The sequence below is a fragment of the Verticillium dahliae genome, genomic scaffold, assembly GCF_000150675.1.
Source record: "Verticillium dahliae VdLs.17 supercont1.10 genomic scaffold, whole genome shotgun sequence".
Taxonomy (NCBI): Eukaryota; Fungi; Ascomycota; class Sordariomycetes; order Glomerellales; family Plectosphaerellaceae; genus Verticillium; species Verticillium dahliae.
The window spans coordinates 749,798-766,255 of NW_009276922.1; the positions used below are offsets into that span (position 1 = coordinate 749,798).

At 55.8% G+C, this 16,458-nt stretch overlaps 5 protein-coding genes across 5 annotated transcripts; 2 read left to right on the forward strand and 3 right to left on the reverse strand.

Annotated features, from left to right (window-relative positions):
* Positions 1-675: 675 nt before the first annotated feature.
* On the reverse strand, positions 676-2,526 carry VDAG_05514 (pantothenate transporter liz1; the record flags this gene model as incomplete). Its single annotated transcript, XM_009652409.1, has 6 exons — positions 676-979; positions 1,036-1,248; positions 1,304-1,500; positions 1,558-2,222; positions 2,287-2,336; positions 2,399-2,526. The coding sequence occupies 6 exons, from the start codon at positions 2,524-2,526 to the stop codon at positions 676-678; spliced, it is 1,557 nt and encodes a 518-aa protein (XP_009650704.1).
* Positions 2,527-5,067: 2,541 nt separating this feature from the next.
* VDAG_05515 (VHS domain-containing protein) lies at positions 5,068-6,624 on the forward strand (the record flags this gene model as incomplete). The annotated part of the gene is made up of 5 exons (XM_009652410.1): positions 5,068-5,079; positions 5,136-5,531; positions 5,586-6,044; positions 6,101-6,257; positions 6,344-6,624. 5 exons carry the CDS (start codon positions 5,068-5,070, stop codon positions 6,622-6,624), a joined length of 1,305 nt encoding a protein of 434 aa, XP_009650705.1.
* A 744-nt stretch (positions 6,625-7,368) lies between these two features.
* On the reverse strand, positions 7,369-9,731 carry VDAG_05516 (78 kDa glucose-regulated protein; the record flags this gene model as incomplete). The annotated part of the gene is made up of 4 exons (XM_009652411.1): positions 9,342-9,731; positions 9,167-9,281; positions 7,614-9,102; positions 7,369-7,557 (listed from the first exon to the last, which is right to left on the reverse strand). Exons 1-4 carry the CDS (start codon positions 9,547-9,549, stop codon positions 7,369-7,371), a joined length of 2,001 nt encoding a protein of 666 aa, XP_009650706.1. The 5' UTR covers positions 9,550-9,731.
* Positions 9,732-10,751: 1,020 nt separating this feature from the next.
* On the reverse strand, positions 10,752-13,338 carry VDAG_05517 (elongation factor 1-alpha; the record flags this gene model as incomplete). The annotated part of the gene is made up of 4 exons (XM_009652412.1): positions 10,752-11,941; positions 12,005-12,205; positions 12,258-12,965; positions 13,041-13,338. 4 exons carry the CDS (start codon positions 13,336-13,338, stop codon positions 10,752-10,754), a joined length of 2,397 nt encoding a protein of 798 aa, XP_009650707.1.
* Positions 13,339-14,238: 900 nt separating this feature from the next.
* Positions 14,239-16,093, forward strand: VDAG_05518 (T-complex protein 1 subunit epsilon; the record flags this gene model as incomplete). The annotated part of the gene is made up of 4 exons (XM_009652413.1): positions 14,239-14,248; positions 14,330-14,378; positions 14,460-15,576; positions 15,632-16,093. The coding sequence occupies 4 exons, from the start codon at positions 14,239-14,241 to the stop codon at positions 16,091-16,093; spliced, it is 1,638 nt and encodes a 545-aa protein (XP_009650708.1).
* Between the last annotated feature and the right edge of the window lie 365 nt (positions 16,094-16,458).

Consider the following 16,458-nt stretch of genomic DNA (forward strand, 5'->3'; position numbering starts at 1 on the left):
AGCAGTGAAGCCAGATTTAAATAGTGGGAAATCCTTGACTATCATAAGACATCGGGTTTAAACGGTCGACTTGACAAGAGGGTCTGCGGCTCAGCCCTGGCCAAGGTACCTACCTAGGTAGGGTGGATAGAGGATCAATAAAAGAAGTGCTCCCTTGAAAAAAATCGTTCTTGCCCAAGGTATTAGGGGAAGTAGCGGCCGGCAAGAAGGGAAGCTGCCTCTAGGGCGTAGGTCAGTCGTGCCTGCCAAACTTTGACCCAGGTTCCTGCCGAACTGCTGTGCATTTAAGGAAGGCTTCAGGCTACGAAGTATCATGAGCTACAGAGTGCTTTAAGACTCTGCTATCAGTACTTGAACGCGTCCATGAGCTCGAAGATATCTCTGAAAACATTCTGTCGTTGTGTCTAATGTCACAACTGCACTGCGGACGTCGGGGAGAGAACGCCGCGGACAAAGTACTTCCAGAGTCGAACACCACGACATTCAACGATAAACAGGGCATGTCAAATTTTGCCTGAATACAACTAGTTCCTGGGCATAATCATATAAGGCATTGTTGGGATTCTACAGCAGTATATGCTAATACATCCACCGCGACTCCGCAGCGAACCAGCCACAAGGTATTGTTCCATCTCCAAGACAAAAGTCAGACGTTATCAAGCCATTACGAATCTATTAGATCTTGTTGGCAGGCGGGGAGGGCAAAGCAGGCTGAGGAAGGTCATCGCTGGGCAGCGCCACCTTCTCGCCGCGAACACGACCAATGTGCGAGGCGTTGTCGTCCGAGGACTCATCGATCGCCTGCCTGGCCTTGCGGCGGCGCTGAAGCCACTCGTCGACGCCGCGTAGGACAGCCAGCGACAAGCCAAAGGTGAGCACAGCGATGTTGATGGAGAAGCCACGGCGGTAGCGGGGCTTGTCGTCGGCGCGGAATATCTGGGCACCGTAGATACCCGCGATGTTGGCACCCATGATGACCCTAGCCATTTGTCAGTACTTTCTTTCTCGCTTAGCTTGATGACCAGATGAGCTTACATGGCCATGGCGAGGGCACGCTCCTCAGAGTCGTGGCAGGTGAGGGACATCCAGGCAATGTTGAGCGGGTGCGAAAAGGTGCCGAACGTCTGAGTCCAGACGACGCCAAAGTAGCGGACTCCACGCATGTTCAATTCGGTAAAGATGCGGTTGAAGACATAACCGAGCAAGTGCATGCTCAGACCGACAACCACCGTCTCAGGGCGCTTGTTGCTAAAAAGCTGGGTGTTAGTCATCGCAACGCAATGTCCGGCATGGTTCGACTTACAAGCGATCCGAAACATAGCTGAACGCGAAAGAGGTCGGAATCTGCAGGAAGAGACCGACGGAAGCCAACGCGTTGCTGGTGAGAGCAGCGAAACCAAAGTCGCGAACAATCGAAGGCGAGTAGGTATCGAACGCACGCTGAGGACCGTTGTTGGACAGGGTAATGAAGAGGTGGACCCAGAGGCGCCAGTTGCCGAACTGTGCAAGGGTTCATTAGCGACGCCCATGATTTCCCAAAGCGGAAGAAATACGTACGGCCTTCTTGAAAGCATCCAGTCCAATCTTCTTCTTCTTCTTGCCCTTCATGGGGTCATTGATCAAGACGCGGGTCTGCAGAATGTGGAGCTCGCGATCGGTGAAGAACTTGATGCCAGGGGCGAAAGTACTCCTGGGGTTCTTGAAGGAATCAGGAAGGAAGAAACCGTAGACGAAGCCGCTGAGAATCGTGAAGCCGCCCATGAGCGCGAACAGCCAGAACCAACCAGACTTGCCACCGACATCGCGCATGTGGAGGATGCCGTAGGCAAGCAGCTTAGACGAAGCTTGACCGAACTGGTTACCAAAGTAGAAGATCATGACGCGCTTCGCCGTTTCTGTGCGTGTGTACCAAGTCGACAGGGTCCACAGACCACCAGGGATGAATCCAGACTCCGTCATGCCGAGGAGAAACCTCGTGGCAATGAAGGCCCCATAACCCTTCTGGAAGGCCTGGAACAGACTGACGGTACCGAATAGGAAGAGCTGCAGAGTGAGCCACTTGCCGGGGCCCACACGGTAGAGGATCATGTTGGAGGGGATCTCGAAGAGCACGATGCCGAGCGACAGCATCTGCTGGCCGACGTTGAACTGATCCTGGTTGATGCCCACATCTTCCATAAAGTTGTCGGTGATGGCGTTGGCGATGTTGCCTCGATCGAGCTCTGTGGCGTGTCGCACGTCAGATGTGGTTGCCGGCGGAGAAGCATTTCACACGCAGGTACTCACGGAGACAGAAGAAACCCAGTGTCAGGATGGGCATGATAATCAGGTCCAGCCTGATGAGGACATCAGCATGAGTAGTCAACCCTGACGATGGAGGATCTCCTCGGCAACTCACTTCCGCTTGGCCTTGCGCTCCTCTTCTTTGGTCCAGTCAACGTGAAGGTTGCGTAATTCCTCATCGCCCTGAGTGGAAGAGGGTGGGCCCTCGAGCGCCTTGGGCGTCTTGCTGTCGTATTCCGACATGATGGGTGTGGTTGATATCAAATGCACACCGGCTAGAACGGCAACTTTGTCTTGATCAAACAAGAGATGGGTCGAGGATATTCTCCTTATAAGTTAACAACCAAGTATGCCCAGATTTTTCAGAGCGCCCTTATCTTCCCGCCTGTCGCTCCCAAACATGTCCATTTACCGGCCGCCCACTCTACTCGGTCCTCCCTGCTCTTTTCTGCGCAGATTTTCTTGCCACGGCAGTGCCTTCGATTCTGGAGCGTCTGGGCAAAATGGCATCAGGAAGCGGGCTGATCACGCAATCAAGCAGTCCCGGCGTTGATAGGACTCCCAGTGTCTTGGCGGTCTCTCCCACTCCAGTCGCGCGCTCACAGCGAAGCGGGCACGCCGTGCGCTCCCGCCCCGAGCTGGAAGCTGTCCCGCGTCACGCAATTCCGCCACGAGCTGCCGAACGTGGGTGTTTTTCACCAAAAGTTCATGGCTTTTCGATTTTGGGATGCTCTCTCTGTTATTTTGTCGTAGTTGCAAGGGCTCGATTGTCAAAGTCTTGGTATTCTTGAGACAGGCAGTCAATGGGATGCCAAGGAGCGTGGTGGTGGCGGAGCACTTAGTTCGACCCTCAGGGGACTGAGGGTCACTGAGCTTCCAGCCAATCACCTTCAGCTTCGTACGAGGTTGGTTTTCGGCTGCCCAGAAAAGGGTTCCCATATACACTGAGTACATGTACACCCTTCAGCGTTGAAAGCTCGTTGTTGAGGGACAACCGGAGCTGTATAGTGACATGGAAGGCCGTGCAGACTCAAGCAGACACACACTAGAGTGAAAGCCTATAATGTCGCTTCTATGCCCGCCGTTGGTGAAAACCAGGCTATTGGTATAAGATCCGCAAGGGATCAGATCATTGGCGCGGGCGAAGGGGAAGCCGTGGTATTGTTCGTGACCACGGCTGCCGATCTGTTCTGTCGACGAGATTGCCCGAGTGCCCCGAGTGGCGAGATCGCCTGAAACCTTAAGTGGAATTGGCTCAGGGAACTAGCCGAAAGTAGGCGCTAGATGCGGCAGTTTGTCCAGTGTTCTTCCTGGTCAATCCTCTTCTCAGTTCCACCCCCACGGGATGCTGCACCAGAGGCCAACATGACGCCTGGGATAATGACCCGGCTTCGGCTCTCGATGCTCGCTTGATCAAATAACGAGCTGCATCGAAAATGTGACAGAATCGAATGAGGCAAGTGACCCCGTTGTCGGCCGGGTCGAAGCAGGCCGAGAAGGCTCTGGCCTCCCAAGATCAACAGAAGAGGCGCGGGAGAAGCAATATGGTGGCCGCCTTGTCGTGGGGTATGCATGGCTCTAGCACCAAGTGCGCGTCCTCTTGTGAGACTAGGCAGAGAGGTTGGGCTGAAAGCTGATGAGGCTGAGAAGCACACGTTGATGAGCCAAGAGGAATGGCTTTGGAGATGGAAGAAGCTGGACGAGGTCTGACAAATGCCAAGAGTATGTCTCAAGAGAATGCCGTGCAAAACAGCTTCCACATGCCACGCGTGGGCAACGAGCAACGGGCGCCGCCATCTCAGGGTTTGAGTTTTGGAACGGCCCGGATCGATCTGGTTGAGAACCATCTGAGTGGTAGCCCGTCAAATGCGTATGACTCGTGGCGCTCACTCACATGTGACTCCGGCACCATACTATTAAGGGGACAGCGGGGCGATGATGAAGGAGCATCACGTGCTCTCACCGAGGTGAGAGAGACTGTTCATCGGGCTGTCGGTGAGATTACTGCCAAAATGCATTTCTCTAGTGTGATTGGATGACGGCGCTGGTTCTCTTAACATGTGGCGCAAAAAGGGTCCGTCAGGGATTTTGGGGCAATGATTCGGATGATCATATGCAATGTTGGTATGTTTTGTAACAATTGGCACCTTTTCCCATCATGGAAGCCATAGCACATGTTGAACCAAGCCATAGTACTATGTAGCAACACTTTCATTCTTTCACGATGCACAAATGTCGATTTCGAGGCCTCCAAAGCCCCATCATCCAAGCCACAAAGAACAGCCACTGCACTACGTCACATGGCGGGGCTCAACACCGCACCTCAAAGTGACCAAGAGCAATGGCCGAGCTCCAACCCAGTTACCCCACCACGGGACCTCTCATGCCAGCCTGTCACAAGGCATTCAACGTCTCAAGCTCCATGAGCACGACGAGAACAATCCTTGATGCATGTTTCGGTAATTTTGTGCTCTGGATATTTGCCTCTATCGCACTCCAACTTGCCTGAGGTAGCAACCTCAGCTTGTGATTCAGAGCTTCCCTCAAATCACACCAGCTACCCCGCGTTCGCGACATTCCGCTTAGCGCCAGCCAGGCCCATCACTCGACACACTCATAACAACCCAATATACAACACCAGGTTGATGATAGCAACACGACATTGCAATGTCCATGTTTGCCCAGGTCAGTCACGTCTGGGCCGATCATACTGGCTAGCCCTGGCATCACGGCTCGTGGCGCATGGCGTGAGCCTCGCCTTGTCGCGACATCAGATGTTCAGCCATGGCGCTCATTGTCGTCATCACTGATGGCAACGAAGGGCCCTCAAAGCAGAGCTGACACACATGTAGAAGAAGCCGTACTCGGCCGTCACCGCGTATATCGAGCGTCTCACCAGTGAGTCTTACGAGGAAGATGATCTCAGCGGTATTATCGACCTCGTCGAGGTCATCAAGTTGCAGTCAACCGGTCCCACGGAAGCCGCGCGCGCGATTCGCAAGAAGCTCAAGTATGGCAACGCCCATCGCCAGCTCCGCGCCCTCGCCATTCTCGATGGCCTCATCCTGAACGCCGGCCCCCGATTCCAGCGCACCTTTGCCGACGAGCCCCTGCTCGAGCGTCTCCGCGTCTGTGGCACTTCAGATCTGTCTGATCCAGACGTCAAGAAGAAGTGCAGGGTGCTCTTTGCAGGATGGGCTGACTACAAGGGGACGCCGGGACTGGAGCGCATTGCCAAGCTGCACACGGTACGTCTGAACAATCGTGAAGCAGGCAAAACAACCACGTTCTGACACATCCAGGATCTTCCCAAGCGCAAACAAGCCATGACACAGGAGCGATCCAAGGCTGTCCGTGAGACGGAGAATCCTTTTGGTGAAGAGGACGAGGACGAAGGCCGCCAGACATCGCCGTCAGGCCACGCCGGCGAATCCTCCAAAGCACCGTACGGAAAACCGGCCAGCACCGTCAACTCCTTCAGCCACACCAAGTCATCCTCTGCGTCTGGGAGCACGTCCTTCTTCGGATCCTCCAAAGACAAGAACAAGTCCAAGGATAAGAAGGGCAAGAAGAAGCCCTTTGTTCTCGAGGCCGAAAAGGAGAACATGAAGAGCGACATTGCCGAGGCCTCCATCTCCACCACCAACCTCAACAACGCCCTGCAGACCATCAACCGAGAAAAAGAGCGCATCTCTGACAATGCGCTTGCCGTTCAGCGATTCGAGGAGTGCAAGAAGCTCAGGAGGAAGATCCTCCGCTACGTAAGTGTCCGATCTCTTCAGACTGGCCCGCAAACACTAACAGCCGGCCCCTCCAGATCCACCACGTCGAATCTGAGCAGTGGCTCGGCAGCCTCCTCCACGCCAACGACGACCTCGTGCTCGCCCTCATGACTTTCGAGCAGCTCGATCGCTCTATCGACGCGGACTCTGACTCGGATGACGAACTCGCGGAACAGGCCCACATGTACAGAAGTATGTCACGCCCAATCCCCGTAGACACTCGTGTCCCTCTGTGCCTCTTTATCAAAAACCCCACAGACCTAACCTTTCAACTGCAGTGGCTACCGAAAAGGGCAAGAACGCAACCCCGGATGCGCCCGATATGGCGGGCCTCAACCTCGGAGCCAGCCCTCCCCGTCCCATGGCCCCGCCCCGCCCCGGCGCCGGGTCCAAGCCCGCATCTGTGTCGCCTGCCAATACTCCAGGGCCGACGAAGCCGCCCCGCCCGCCCGTCCAGCAGTTTGATGATGACGACGACGAAGACGACGACGATCCCTTCGCAGACAAGAATGCCGTTGCCACACCCGCTCTCGAGAGGGGACAGCCGTCGTGGTCGTAGGCTGCGAGGCACACCACAGGAACGATGAACCTGGGCATTGAAGACCAGAGCTGGAGCGAATGGCAGCATGAGATGCGTTGGGAAACGGGGAGGGGGGAGATGCGCACTTATTACCAAGATTTGTTGTTTTTCTTTTTTTCCCCCGTTCGTCGACGGCGGGAGAGAGCGAGATTCGTCAGTTGTTGATCCGATTTGAATTCCACCACGCAAGGCAGAGGAAAGCGAGCAGAGACTGTGCGGCGATTGTGTACGGGGCGTAGGTACGCTGATAATCATAGGCTGTTCTGCCAATGCACCACAAGAGTGGACATCAGTAGTCTGGTGGAGGCTGAAGCAGCACGAGGCATGCTCGTCTGGATGACCGTCTTATGTTTATCCCCGCCGCTGGCATCAGATATTCATTGCTGTGAAATACTAGGTGCGGTAGGATTATTCTAGGCACATGTTCCCAGAAGTCATGTCACCGCAAGTCACCAAGGGTCTGTTTTCAACGGCTCAGATTTCACTAATGTCATGTTCCCGTAGTCTACATGCCCGGCGGAGGGCGCGTCGTCCTCTCCGCCAATGCTGCCTGCGCCGATTAACCTGCCCAACACCAGGGGTTTTAAATCAGAAAAACACGGCGGGCGGCGTTTGCGCGCGCGGTGAGAAGCACCTCCCAGCGTCATGCATGATTCTCGTTCTTTTTTGTGCTTTGAACTGTTATCAACAACAACAAACTCCCAGAAGCTAGCTAGTAGGGATTTAGAGCTCGTCGTGGGAGGCGGGCTCATCAGCCTCGCCACCGGCGCCACCAGCACCCTGGTACATCTTGGAGGTGATGGGGTAGGCGACGTTGGACAGCTTCTCCTTCTGCTCCTCGAAGTCCTCGGCGGTGGCCTCGGCGCCGTTCTCCTCGAGCCAGTCGGTGGTCTCCTTGACAGCCTCAAGAATCTGAAAGAACAGTCAGTCATGTACTTATGGGTCCAGATATATTGGGGAATACTCACAGCCTCCTTCTCCTCGTCTTCGATCTTGCCACCGAGACCCTCCTCGTCGTTGACCTGGTTCTTCAGGGAGAAGGCGTAGTTCTCAAGACCGTTGCGAGCCTCAATGCGCTCGCGGGTGGCCTTGTCCTCCTCGGCGTACTTCTCAGCCTCGGCAACCATGCGGTCAATCTCCTCCTGAGTGAGACGGCCCTTGTCGTTGGTGATGGTGATGCTCTCGCCCTTGCCGGTGGCCTTGTCGTGGGCGGAGACCTTGAGGATACCGTTGGCGTCGAGCTCGAAGGAGACCTCGATCTGGGGGACACCACGGGGAGCGGGGGGGATGCCGGTGAGCTCAAACTTGCCGAGGATGTTGTTGTCCTTGGTCATGGAACGCTCACCCTCGAAGACCTGGATAAGAACCACGGGCTGGTTGTCGGCAGCCGTGGAGAAGATCTGGGACTTGCGGGTGGGGATGGGAGTGTTACGGTTGATGAGCTTGGTCATGACACCGCCAGTAGTCTCAATACCGAGAGTAAGGGGGTTGACGTCCATGAGAACGATGTCCTCAGTGCCCTCCTCGCCGGACAGAACACCAGCCTGGACGGCGGCACCGAAGGCGACAGCCTCGTCGGGGTTGATACCCTTGGAAGCCTTCTTGCCGTTGAAGTACTCCTCAATGAGGGAGACAACCTTGGGGATACGAGTGGAACCACCGACGAGGACGATGTCGTCAACCTCGCTCTTCTCGACCTTGGCGTCCTTGAGCACCTGCTCGACGGGCTTGAGGGTCTTCTTGAAGAGGTCGTTGTTGAGCTCCTCGAACTTGGCGCGGGTCAGAGTCTCAGAGAAGTCGTTGCCGTTGTGGAAGGCCTCGATCTCAATACGGGTGGACATCTGGGAAGAGAGGGTACGCTTGGCCTTCTCGGCCTCACGCTTGAGCTTGCCCATGGCCTTGGGGTCCTTGGTGATGTCGACGTTGTTCTTCTTGTTGTAGAGCTTGGCGAAGTGGTTGATGACACGCTGGTCGAAATCCTCACCACCAAGGTGGGTGTCACCGGCGGTGGCAAGAACCTCGAAGACGCCCTGGTCAATGGACAGGAGAGAGACATCGAAGGTACCACCACCGAGATCGTAGACAATGATCTGGCGCTCGCCGTCGAGCTTGTCAAGGCCGTAGGCGATGGCGGCGGCGGTGGGCTCGTTGACGATACGGAGGACGTTGAGGCCGGCAATGATACCAGCATCCTTGGTGGCCTGGCGCTGGTTGTCGTTGAAGTAGGCGGGGACGGTGACGACGGCGTGAGTGACCTTCTTGCCGAGGTAGGCCTCAGCGGTGTCCTTCATCTTGCCGAGAATCATGGCGGAGATCTCCTCGGGAGTGAAGTTCTTGTCCTCGCCGTTGACAGAGACCTGGATGGAAGGCTTCTCGTTCTTGGCAACAACCTTGTAGGGGAAGTGCTTGAGATCGGCCTGGACGTTCTTGTCGCTGAACTTGGATCCGATCATACGCCTAGAGACTTGGTCAGCATGATATGTCGTTGTGAGCAGATAAAAGCAGTTGGCTGGCAGCTTACTTGACATCGAAGATCGTGTTGTAAGGGTTAGCGGCGGCCTGGTTCTTGGCGGCGTCACCGACGAGACGCTCGCCATCCTCGGTGAAAGCGACGTAAGAGGGGGTGATACGGTTTCCTGTTGGCGAGTAGGGTCAGCAAGCGTGTCGCAATTTCGTGAGAGGCCAGGTGTCCGTACCTTGGTCGTTGACAAAGATCTCAACCTTGCCCTTCTGGAGGGCAGCGACACAAGAGTAGGTGGTTCCAAGATCGATACCAATGACGGTACCGTAGTTCTCAGGCTCCTCAGCGTGCACAGTCTGGACAAGGGCCAGAGGCGCGAAGAGGAGACAGATCCAGGCCAACAGGCCGAAGCCCATGGCCATCGAGTTGCGAGACCTCGACATGTTTTGTGTGAAATGGTTCGGATCGCGCTCTTATCCTGGGTATCGCGCAGCAACGGGAAATATAAAGGAAGAAAGAAGTGTTAGGAACGCAGCGAAGGGAATTCTACCTCCAGCCGGTTATGATGGCGTGGGTCAATTGGAGGGAAGGGGAGTTGGGTTGAAGAATCGGAAGGGTGAAGGGCAGAGGGAAGAATGGAAACCTTTATGAAGTGAGCTTCCCCAAAAGAAGGCGTCAGAAAGTCAAGCTGTCCATTGCACAAAAAGGCCAGATTTCAGCAAGAGCGCCACAGTTGGCAGGGGTTCAAGTGGTTATCGCCATTGTGACCGCTTATCGAACACGTGTCTATACACTGTGAGCACATCATTCACCGCCCTGGATCTGCGCCTTGAGGACAAGAGCTTACAGTGCGAATGATATGATCAGCCACGCACGAGCCACCGGCGGGTTGACAAGAACCTTAGCGCCTCCACCCTTGGCGCTATGGGCAAACTTCGTGGGGACACGATGCAGGATCCAGGGCCTGAAGTATTCCAGACATTTCGATGAGCTCAGCGGTCAAGGAATCAGGTGTTCCATACTATTCCATCTTCCAGGTTGGCCACCACAGTGACTCACGAGGCTGTCACGTCTCTGACCTGCTGGCGATGCCTTCCTCCGCCTGGCATATATCTTTGCCTTTACCGCTGTCATTTGACATCGTGGCCTTTCTTGCCCCCTGCCCCCAGACCCTGGTGATGCGGGGCTCTGGCACTCGAGCTCTGGCCCAATCTGGCTGCGGGGTGTAGGAACGGATGGCTGTCTCCGAAAGCGACGTGATTTCTCATCAACGACGACTCGTCTTATGCTTAAAGAAAGCCTCCGTGGCCAGAAGCTCGAATTGCTTTGCAACAAGCGTGACGCAGGATATCGGGTTCAAGACACGTCGACGCTTCAGACTGCCCACTTGTCGAGCGGGAGAGGCTGTCTGTCCCTCAGCTGGCCGGCTCAGGAACCAACACGGGAGTTGCCTGCATGTTCCCTCGATTCCTCATTCGGGATGGTTTCCATTAGTTGAAACGCGACTAAAAATGCAGTGCCCATCATGCCCTCATGTGGCACCCCCAACCTCCAGCGATACCCCCGAAACATGCCAGCCTCCCATTCGCTTCCTTTGGATGCATCATGACTCCGTTTCCTGCGTATTTTTGGTAATCCTCGCTAGCTACTCTAGAAGACCGGCTGCCACGGTTTCGCCGCCCATTCGCAGCACGACTCTTTGCCCAGCTTCCAGAGGCACCTTTGACTCCAGCTTGACCACGACGCGTGCAACCTTGGCAGGCGCAACAACCTTGGGGTTCTTCTTCTCCGTTGCGCCCGTAGTCTTGTTGAGCACCGCCGGGATCGACTGAATTCGGCCGGCGGCATGTAGTCGACCTCGATGGACGTCGACAGGCATGGGCATCAGGTGCTCAAAGGCGAGCACTTTCATGGTCAACAAGTCGCTGGTCTCGATTGGTTCCGCCTTGCTGCTGATGATGTCGCCCACTCGAATATGGATGGGATCGATACCGTAGACACCCAAGGACACGTTCTGTCCAGCAACCGCCCAGTCCTGAATCTCGGTATCAACCTCAATAGAACGAATGCTGGCCGGTTCTCCACTAGGCTGCACCACAATGCTCTCGCCCGTCTGCACAGTTCCAGATTCGATGCGACCTGATATTGTCAACTGGCTCTGTTGAGATTTGAAAATCTCCGAGATGGACATTCTGAATGGCTTTTCCAGAGCCCGGGCCAGTGGTTCGGAATCCTCGAGGGCCTGAATCAGTGTTTCGCCCCTGTACCAAGACAACGCGGGGTCCTCGGATCTGACCGCCAAGTTATCGCCGTTGAGTCCAGAAATGGGAACGAAAGTGACGTTCTTCAGCTGGAAGCCGTTGCCCTTCATGAAGCCGGTGACCTGCTCAGAAATCTCGTTGAACCGCTCCTCAGACCACCCAACCATGTCCAGCTTGTTGACGGCGACAATGACACGTTGGACGCCGAGACTCCTCAATAGTAATGCGTGCTCCCTCGTCTGGCCCTTCAAGCCCTTCTCGAAAGCTCCGGTATTGGCATCGATGACGAGGACGGCAAAGTCAGCTTGACTGGCTCCGGCAATCATGTTAGGAACGAAATCCCTGTGACCCGGGGCGTCAAGGATCGTGAACTGAGTTTTGTCGGTCTCAAACTGGTTGGTGGCGATATCGATGGTCACGCCACGTTCACGTTCCTCCTCTCGCTGATCCATGACCCATGCGAGCGCAAATGATGACTTGCCCAGTTTCTCTGCTTGGCGTCTATATCTGTCGATCAAGTGCTGTTCAACAAACTTGAGCTCTAGCAAAAGCCGCCCCATGAGCGTACTCTTGCCTGCATCGACATGGCCTGGAGCTGTCAGCAAAGCTCAGTAGACTCGGGGTAGCTTCTACGCACCAACTACCACAAAGCTTGCGCTGCGTTTGCTCTTGCTGTTCTCGAACTCTTGAAGCACGTTGATCTTCTTGCTCTTCGGGGGTGGAGCATCGTCCAGTGAGAGATCCTTGACAGCTTCTGTCGGCGGCCCTCCGTTGGACTTGGGAGCTTTCTTGGCGGCGGTGGCGCTCTTTGCTGCAGCAGCGTCAAACCGGTTGCCCGCTATGGAGGAAATCAGAGTCAGCGCCTCATTGATTCTTCGCGAATCGCGAACCTTTGGCCTGCGCCGCGAGCACTATGTCATCGGGGCTGGGCTGGTCAAACGCTGCAGAGTTGAACAAGGGGGATGACTTGTAAGGGAGGTTGAAAGTATCAGTTGAGGGGTCGGCAGAACCGGCAGACAAGCCACAGAGTACGTGAGCAAAGGCGGACGGCCGGGACGTTGACGTGACTGCTTGTTCATCTGCTGGCGCAGGGTCTGATGACTGTCCATTCTGGGCTTCGTCCGCTTCCATGGTGGTGAGTGGGGACGGTCCTGATGGAATCGGAAGGGGCTGTTCTGCGGACATTGCTTTGCCGCCTGAATTGGCGCTCACCAGCTTTTGACGTTTCGCTAGTATACTTGAGCCGGGCTTGACGTTCTCTGAGTAGGTTTGCTCGTTGATGTTGAGCTCGGCTAACCGCTTCTGTGTCCGTTCCTCCGGCTCGTCGGGCTTCTTCACGGCTTCGCTCTTCTTCTTACGGGCTGCGGCAAGCGCTTGGAGTTTGGAGATCTTCGGCCCTTCGCCACCACCCAAAAGCCCGCCCACGGGCAAGACGGGGGGAGTCATGATGGCTCGCCGGTGTTTTGGCACGTTCATCCAGGGCATGTCTTCGAAATACCAGGACGGAGGCGGCCAAGGGGTGGTTGATGGGATTCCATAGGAGGAGGTCATGCCGAAGTTGCCAACGTCACTTTGCATCTGCTGTCTTGTCCTGCCGGCTACCGAACGCTCAACTTCTGCACTTCCTGGTCCCTGTTTCCAACTTGACGCGATGAATGAAATGAGCGACTTACCCTCCTTCGGCTTCTTGGGCTCAGACTTGGGAGTTGGCGGCGTGATGTATTTCTTCAACAGATAGTCGACCGTCTTCTCAATGTCGTAATAGTAGTACCACAGGGCGTCGTGTATTTGCTGGGTCGTCAAAGACCCAGCGGCGCTTCCCAGGGTCTCACGGACCTGCTCAGCCCCTTTGGCTAACGCATCGCGATCCTCAGGGGTAAGCTGATCCGCGCCGAGCTCACCATCATCAGCATCGTACTCGTCGAGGACTTCTTCATAGTCCAAGTTACGGACGGCCTGATGGCGCGACATCTTGGAAAAGACGTCTCAGCGTCAAAGAACGGAAGGGAGAGAGGGGTTCGAGCTGCAATGCAAGAAGCCGTGGAGGGCTATCGAGTGACGTCGAACTGTCTTCAAACGAAAGCTTGGCTGTGGCTCGAGCTGAAGCACTGGCAGATGTACGGAGGAATGGAGGGAGGATGTTCAAACAAGAGAGTTACTCGAATCCTGAGAAGGGTAGAAGGTGATGATGCCTAGTCGTGCTTGTGCTCGTGAGGGTGAGGGACGGTGTATGTAGCCCGACTTTTGATCTGGTCGTCATTGGCGGGGCAGCAGTGCTCAGTGGCGGGGTACAAACACAAGAACAGGGCAGTTGGGAGCCCAAAGCCCGCCCTCGTCTGGGCCAGGCTAGGCAGGCGGTGAGAGGCTTCTTACGATCACCCTTTACACCGACGCGAGAGCATCATAGAGCTTATGTCTGTGGGCAGAACAGTCAAATCCAAGACTGGCGAAGAGCCATGAGGCTAGTGAGTCTATACATAAACAAAACCGAATCCACGGTTAATTTTGTAGATGCAAGCGACCGAAGTATTCAGTCATGTTCAGAGAGAGGTACCTTTACCCTGCATTCAACTTGCGGGGCGCCCGGCATGGCCCACCACTTGCACGTGACGTGGTTTTTGGGGGAGCCTGGAAGCAGACAGCAGCGCTCCGAAATTCAGAAATTTTGGCCTGGGCGACGTGCAAGCTGGAGCTCACTAATCTCGACTTCAGTCCACGATACCCGCTACCTCCTACAACGTCGCCCGATACCCCTCAACAAACCCTGGTAGAGCTTCTGTAACTGAAAAAAGCTCCCAACATGGCGATGAGTGAGTAGTTGCTATCCTCTACTGTTCCAGTAGTTTGCTAACTTACGTCCTAGACCTGGATATGAGCAATGGTATGCGCTGCCTGATTGTCGACCCCCTGAGCCTACACCGACCCCTCCCCCCACGAACCAACAACTGACCGGTTTGCACAGCGGCGGTGATGAAGGATGAGCAGGGCCGCCCCTTCATCGTTGTTCGAGAGTATGTCCGACTCATGCCATCCCCTGCCTTTCAGTAGCGGCCCCCCCGCCTTGTCCCCCTCCCACTGACCCCCTTGAACAGCCAGGGCAAGAAGAAGCGTCAGTACGGCAACGAGGCCGTCAAGAACCACATCCTCGCCGCGAGGACGGTCGCCGACATCGTCAAGAGCTCTCTCGGTCCCCGCGGCCTCGACAAGATCCTCATCTCCCCCGACGGCGACATCACAGTCACGAACGATGGTGCGACGATCCTGCAACAGATGGAAATCTCCAACCACGTCGCCAAGCTTCTGGTCGAGCTTTCCAAGTCACAAGACGACGAGATTGGTGACGGAACAACCGGTGTCGTTGTCCTGGCCGGTGCGCTGCTCGAGCAGGCGGCCGAGCTGATCGACAAGGGCATCCACCCCATCCGCATCGCCGACGGCTACGACCAGGCCTGCGACATTGCCGTCGCCGAGCTTGACAAGATTTCCGACACGATCGAGTTCAGCAAGGAGGACACAGAGAACCTGGTCAAGGTTGCGCGCACAAGTCTGGGCAGCAAGATTGTCTCCAAGTCGCACGACCAGTTTGCCAACATTGCCGTCGACGCCGTGCTGTCCGTTGCGGATCTCGAGCGCAAGGACGTCGACTTTGAGCTGATCAAGGTCGACGGCAAGGTCGGCGGCGCGCTCGAGGACTCCGTCCTCGTCAAGGGCGTCATCATCGACAAGGATTTCTCCCACCCCCAGATGCCTTCCGAGGTCAAGGACGCCAAGATCGCCATCCTGACCTGCGCCTTTGAGCCGCCCAAGCCCAAGACCAAGCACAAGCTCGACATTACGTCCGTCGAGGAGTTCAAGAAGCTGCAAAACTACGAGCGCGAAAAGTTCATCGAGATGATCCAGCAGATCAAGGACACGGGTGCCAACCTGGCCATCTGCCAGTGGGGCTTTGACGACGAGGCGAACCATCTCCTGCTCCAGAACAAGCTGCCTGCCGTGCGGTGGGTCGGCGGACCCGAGATTGAGCTGGTGGCGATTGCGACGAACGGCCGGATAGTGCCGCGATTCGAGGACCTGAAGGCGGAGAAGCTGGGACGTGCTGGCATTGTCAGAGAAATGTCGTTCGGCACGACGAGGGAAAAGATGCTCGTCATTGAGGAGTGCGCCAACACACGAGCGGTGACGGTCTTTGTCAGGGGCAGCAACAAGATGGTAAGTTGGGAACGCGGAGCCAAAAGCACAGGCAGGCAGAGGCTAACGGCAACAGATCATCGACGAGGCCAAGCGGTCACTACACGACGCCCTCTGCGTCGTCCGCAACCTGGTGCGCGACAACCGCGTCGTCTACGGCGGCGGCGCGGCCGAGATTGCCTGCTCGCTGGCGGTCGAGGACGCGGCCGTCAAGACGCCCGGTCTGGAGCAGTACGCCATGCGCGCCTTCTCCGAGGCCCTCGACGCCGTGCCGATGGCGCTGGCGCAGAACTCTGGCCTCAACCCCATCTCGACGCTGGCCGAGATCAAGAGCCAGCAGGCCAAGGCCGGCCCCAGCGACCGCGGCAAGCTCGGCGTTGACTGCATGGGTCGCGGCAACAACAACATGAAGGACGCCTTTGTCATCGACCCCCTGATCGGCAAGAAGCAGCAGCTCCAGCTGGCGACACAGCTGTGCCGCATGGTGCTCAAGGTCAACAACGTCATTGTGTCTGGGTCTGGCGAGGAGGACTTCTAAATCAAAAAAGGCGGCTGGTTTGTTTCGAGCGGACGGGGTGCACGGGATTATACCAACCTTTGTATTATGCCGATAGAAGCTCGGTCTGAGGCCGGGATAGACTCCTGCACATCAATGCACATGACAACATGACATGATGAAGTTGACGGACGTTTTATGGTTGTGGTCCACCCTAGGATGTCCTCAGGGTCCGGACTTGAAAGTGTGACGCAGAGATATAATACGAGGAAACGTGAAACAAATCTTAATGCTATCTAGGACGTCTACTGTATCTTCATCTATCCCAGAGCGTACAAACCTTCTCTTCTAACTCAAATCATATCTCGAGCCCCGTATCGTCCCATCATTCAACTCATCATGCCAAA